Here is a 5290-nt window from a genome sequence, read left to right as displayed (position 1 = left end):
ACTCGGTGATTGTCTGCCTTCACTGACTGTTTCAAACATTCCCTTGTTAGAAAGATCCTTGATGGAAGGGAATGCCTGCTTGTTAAACTATTGCTTAATACTCAGGAAGTGGTATTGTAAAAACTTACTTATTTCTAAAACTGGATTGGACTGTGTGAAATAAGGAACAGAGAGTTCCCTGTCTGATACTACACTGATGGAAAATTAATAGTACTAGCAAGGGTGGGAATGCGAAAAATACTGTATTGTCACTTGTGGAGAGCCGTCAACAACTCTTAAGCCTGTGTTGACCATGTGTCCTTGTCCACCTGAAGGACAATTACATGCACTGCTTTACCATAATTAACCAACTCTTGAGTAGTACGGGGTAAGCCGAGGCCTGAGCTCCGCTTCCACTACGTTTTGATGACAGTTTGTGGCAGATGCAACTCGGAGGGATTTCTGCCTGGTTTTGCAGACTTCCTGCTGGAAGACAGAAGAATGGGAAGTTCAGGTAACGAAGACCACAGTGCTGCAAGTCCTGGCTCTTGGGATTTTAAGAGTCCTGGTGTGCATATGATCACTCAGAGGACTAAGGGATCACCTAGGTTATGTCTAGCTGCCTTAGGGCTACTTGTTGGAAAGCACAAGAGGTTTTTAAGGGAAATGAGAAAAGAGAAAACCATAAATACCTATTCTTTAAAAAAAGTATTATATTTCTACCATTACAACTACTGTGATCGCACTTCACAGAAGCAGAACAGCAGCTACACACTAATGAACAGTGCTGAAGGAGCTTACAGTTACTGTCACGAGCGAGTTAAACATGTTAATAAAGTGGTACAAAGACACAATGGCTGGCTTGCACCGAGTGAGGAACTGGAAAAATAGACCTCTGGGCCAGAGCTAATGCTTTGTAAATTGTATGTTGATGCGCAGTGGCGGAGCAGTGTAGGAAGAGCTGGTTTGCTGCTTGTTGTCGAGATGGCCTGATACAGTCCTTTCTCAGGCCATATGGTCGCTGATGACATTGCCAAGCTTTCACTGCTTGGGTTGGAATTTTCAATGGCAGGGGGTGGCCTCCAGCTGAGCAACCAGAAAGTTTCTTAACCTAAACAGTGGGTTGCTTTCTAAAACAAGACTGGGAAAAAAATTGTGTCTCTTCCTGTGCTTGAAGTTCTTGCAGTTGTTTGGCTGGGTCGTGCTAGTTCCTGCTCCCCTTGTGGGCCTTGGGAAGGTGCCTGTAAATCAGGAGGAAGGTTTTTCAGTCTAATTTTTCTGTGTTTGTTCAGTTTTAAAGTTCTGAAAGATTGTCTTCTGAAGCAGCTGTTACAGAGTGTCCCCTTGCATTTCCAAACTGGTGACCAACCTGTCTGTGTCCCACCCCCACCACTGTGTTCAGGTGAATAGGAGACTGGAGCTGGAGAAAGGATGCAAGAAGGGCAAAGCAATAGAAATCCTAAAATGAGGACTGAGGAACTCCTGAGTTTGAACACAAATTGGCGTTCCCTTGGTGGAGAAGGGATTAGGGCTAGCTGAGCAAGGGACTATGAAGAGGGGGAGAACTGAACAGAATAGGGGGGAGGTAGAGGTAACAACCAGAACTAGGCATAGAAGCAAGTGATAAACACGGACAAGAAGTTTGCAGATGAAGGCTTAAGCATTAAAAGGGGATAGATAAAGGCCTGATAACCTTAATCCTTGTAGTTCTTAATGTCTGAACAGTTGGCTTTGCAGCCTGAATAGTCTTTTCATGTGTAAGAAATACCGAGGGACCATTTGGAGGCAGCATTTGCAGATAGTTCAGAATACCCTTTGAGACACAGATGTGTGCAGTGTTTATTAGGAAGCTTCTGAGGATTGGGGGGTTTATGATTAGTAACGAAATCGGATAAATGTATCAGAATAGATTAAACAATGCTGTGTATCGCAGGGTTAGTTGGATGGAAACACAGATCTAATGATTCGTTGGGTTTTGTGTGATACAGCTGGCTATTAGCCAAAGGTTTCCCCAGTCTTTGAAAAAGAACAGCCCCCTTTTTGGCTACCAAGGTAAATCAGTTCTGCCATGTGGTGTGATGGGCTGACAATGAGGCTGGAAATTGAACAGAAACAGCAGGCACTCACTGCATTCCTAGCCCCAGCATTGTTAAATCTGATTTTGATTACGGCACAGCGTATGAGCGCTGGTTCTAGCACGAGCTCCCCCGAGGCCAGAAACTGCACAAATGCATAAAAACGATGCTTCTCCAGGGCAAGCAGTGACATCCCTTGTCCTGCTCTTACCATATCTGGCAGCAGAGATTTTTAAGGAGAACAAGAAGGAGTCTTTCAGTCTTCTATTGACTTCGGGCAAACTACTTGAGAGTAATTTCTGCCTTAAATCCGTAACTTCTGCTTGAGCTACACTGTGTGTTTTAGTAGTCTTGCTACCAAAGTTTTAAGCAGCTGGCAGACCCCCAGTGTTCCTAGGTAAGTTGTTCTAAACAAACAAAAAAAGAATTGTTTGTTTTGGTGGGTCTTTTGCTTGAATTTGCCATGATTTGAATTTCCAATAATTTAATTGGAGTGTCTCTTTTTTTTTTTCTAACAGGTGAAGCAACTAATTACTCTCAGAAATCTTTTCCTTGTGGAGCTCTGTGCTGGCAGTGGTCAAGGTACTTTGAACTTTATCTTATCTAAAGTTGTTATGATTTTAAGTTCCAATTAGTATTTTTATGGTTTTTTTCCCCCATTCTGCCAATGTTTTTTTTGAATAACACAAAACCCAGAATTGGACAAAGCATTTTGATAACTCACAGCATCATAGTTCTGAAAAATGTAGTATGTATTTATTGAAAGATTTCTCCTTTCATTTTATACTTAATGTATTTAATATTGGAAGTAGATAATAAGGAAATTGGTAAAGAAAAGGTGCATGGAAGATGCTGAAACCCAGATAAAGGATCTAAGCTTACTAGTAGCAGGAGGAAGATGGACTCATCGCTGACTGTGCGCTTCAAGTTAAATAGTATTTCTTTGAGCAGCCTGTTTTTCTTTTCACAGGGGCTGTTGGTTCTTAAAAATGGAAGAAACAAGGAATCTCTCTCCAAAGCCGTGTAAAAGCAAAGAACCTGTGAAAACAGAATGGGGGTCTCAGAGTGTTGTATTTACGTATTTCCAAGGGGATATTAACAGCGTGGTAGATGAACATTTTTCTAGAGCTCTGAGCAATGCCAGGAACCCACAAGACCTGAGCACAAAGCACAAGGGTGAGACCGTTGTCCTGAAGAACGGTGAGCTGCTTTCCATGCGTGAGCATGGTGTCAGACGGGGGTGACTAGCTTTCACTGAGGAATTTAAGGCGCAGCGTGCTTAGGGTTGAAACTGTGCACAAACAGTGAGAAAATCATGCTTGCAACACCCTGTGTTATGTACCTGGGGCTTCCAGGGTACATCCCTGTGTTTGCTGGGGTGCTTTCCAAGCTGTCTGTGGGACTGTTGGCAGGACTGGGTCCTCATTTTCCAGCTAAGGGTCTCCCTCACTGTCAGATGCTTTAAGTGTGTTATGACTTAATTAGTTGCCTTTGCAAAAATTGGTCTAAGCCTGCAATTGTTAAAAACCTGCCTGTGCTAATAGCCTGTAAGAAAACACATGTAATACTCCTTTGAAAGTATTGTGGTGGTGGTTTAGTCTGCTTTTAGTATGAATTTGTGGTTGATTTTTAAGATAGGCAGCACTAAAACAAATATATTTTTTCTGTAAAAATGAGTATGCAATCTGGTAGCGTTCCCCTAGAAGTCCATTGGGATTTGCCTTGGAAAAAAGTAAGAATTGATGAGACTTCAGACGCTTTCTTTCTCTTTTTAAGTAGATAGCATGTCTCCCCATCAGTGGAATTTCTCTTCACATTGCTCCAAACCATATCCGTCATCTTCTGCAGCAAGCATGTCAAATTCTGATCTGAATTTTTCTGCTGCCGGTATGGCAGGCCAGTACCAGCCATCAGCTCTGCGGAGTCAGCCAACTCAACCTGCAGATTTATGGCCCTTCCCTTCCATCGGGACTCCCGGTCTTACCGCTTCGGTGTACCATCATGCCTTGCCTGACCTGCACGTGGTAGATGAACCGATCTCTGACAGGAAATACGGTTCTCTTCTTGGTCTTCTGCAACAGGAAAGGTGCCTAACATCCATGCAGGAATGTGCCATGAAGCAACACTCCAGTTCTGCTTGTATGACTGGACCTGCTAGGTTACAAAATATAAGTCAGAGTTCAGCTTCTGGGGGAGGTAAGGAAATACTATCACTTTATTCTTTGACGGCATCTTATGTAAAGAGACAGACTGTATTATTTTGTTCCTGAAGTTCTCAAATTGGAGCTGTCTCAGCACAGCTCATAGGAATTTTTCCCAGTAGATAACCCGTGACGTGTACTGTGGTAGTTGGGATTGGTTACCTATATAGTGTGGCTTGATCAAAAAAACATGCATTGCACTCTTGCACAGTATTTTCCCTTCTGGGTTACATTAGGGAGGTATTTTAAGTGCACATAAACATTATTCACAGTGCTAGCAGGATCCCTTCCTTATTGGTAACAGGTATGGTGTGTACCAGATGCTCCCATATTAGGACCAGAAAGGGGTGGCCAGGTAAAAGCCCTGATGAGCAACACTGAATACAGGATGTGAAACTGCAGCCCTTGCCAGAAAGGCCAGGGATTTCTCCCCCTTCCTAGTTTCTGTCTGGGGCTGGCGAGCCAGCCTTGCCTTGTCTCCCAGCTAATTGCTGCCTGCCATCAAGCACTCTGCCCTGCGTGTCAGAGGCTGCGAGTGCTCTCTGCAGTACATTTCCCAGAGCTAATTCATGCAGGAGCGGTGATTGGTACTTATTTATTATTAACAATTAGTAGGAATCCCAATCCTGTGTACTGCCAGCACGCAGAAGAAAGGCTGCTGGTGAGTGAATTCCAGTTCCCAGGAGCTTACATCCCCACAGCACCTAAGGATGCTGGATAAAATCACTCCGTTGCAAGTAGCGTCTGCCTTTGAGAAGCTCTCTGGGATCACGCTTCCCGGCCGGAGCCATGGTGCCCTGTTAGGGTGCGCCTGCATTGCTGTTCCTGGGCGTTACCTGGATAGTCAGCTTGGCACTGGCCTCCAAGAAAAAGGGTTGTGAAATTGTTTAGGGAGTCTGCTGGAAAAATACGGTGCCTCCTACCTGGTGCTTCTAGATAAAATGGAGCAGGCATGTGAAGAAGCGATCCTGAGTCTTAGGTTTTGAAAAATGGGCAGCTGTGAAATACCTACCAGTTACCCAGTTTCTGATTTGC

The 5290-nt window shown here is 44.0% G+C and overlaps 1 protein-coding gene across 1 annotated transcript in view; it reads left to right on the top strand.

Moving 5' to 3' along the window:
• The first annotated feature begins 3043 nt into the window (after positions 1-3043).
• The window catches only part of VGLL1 (vestigial-like family member 1), a 4037-nt gene continuing 1790 nt past the window's right edge, over positions 3044-5290 (top strand). Inside the window, exons 1-2 of the mRNA XM_010150031.1 lie at positions 3044-3254; positions 3831-4250. Of these exons, the coding sequence (XP_010148333.1) occupies positions 3044-3254; positions 3831-4250 (631 nt within the window). The remainder of the gene's footprint in view (positions 3255-3830; positions 4251-5290) is intronic.

The sequence above is a fragment of the Eurypyga helias genome, unplaced genomic scaffold (assembly GCF_000690775.1).
Source record: "Eurypyga helias isolate BGI_N326 unplaced genomic scaffold, ASM69077v1 scaffold43754, whole genome shotgun sequence".
In the NCBI taxonomy this organism is placed as follows: domain Eukaryota; kingdom Metazoa; phylum Chordata; class Aves; order Eurypygiformes; family Eurypygidae; genus Eurypyga; species Eurypyga helias.
This window is presented reverse-complemented; position numbering and strand designations above follow the sequence as displayed.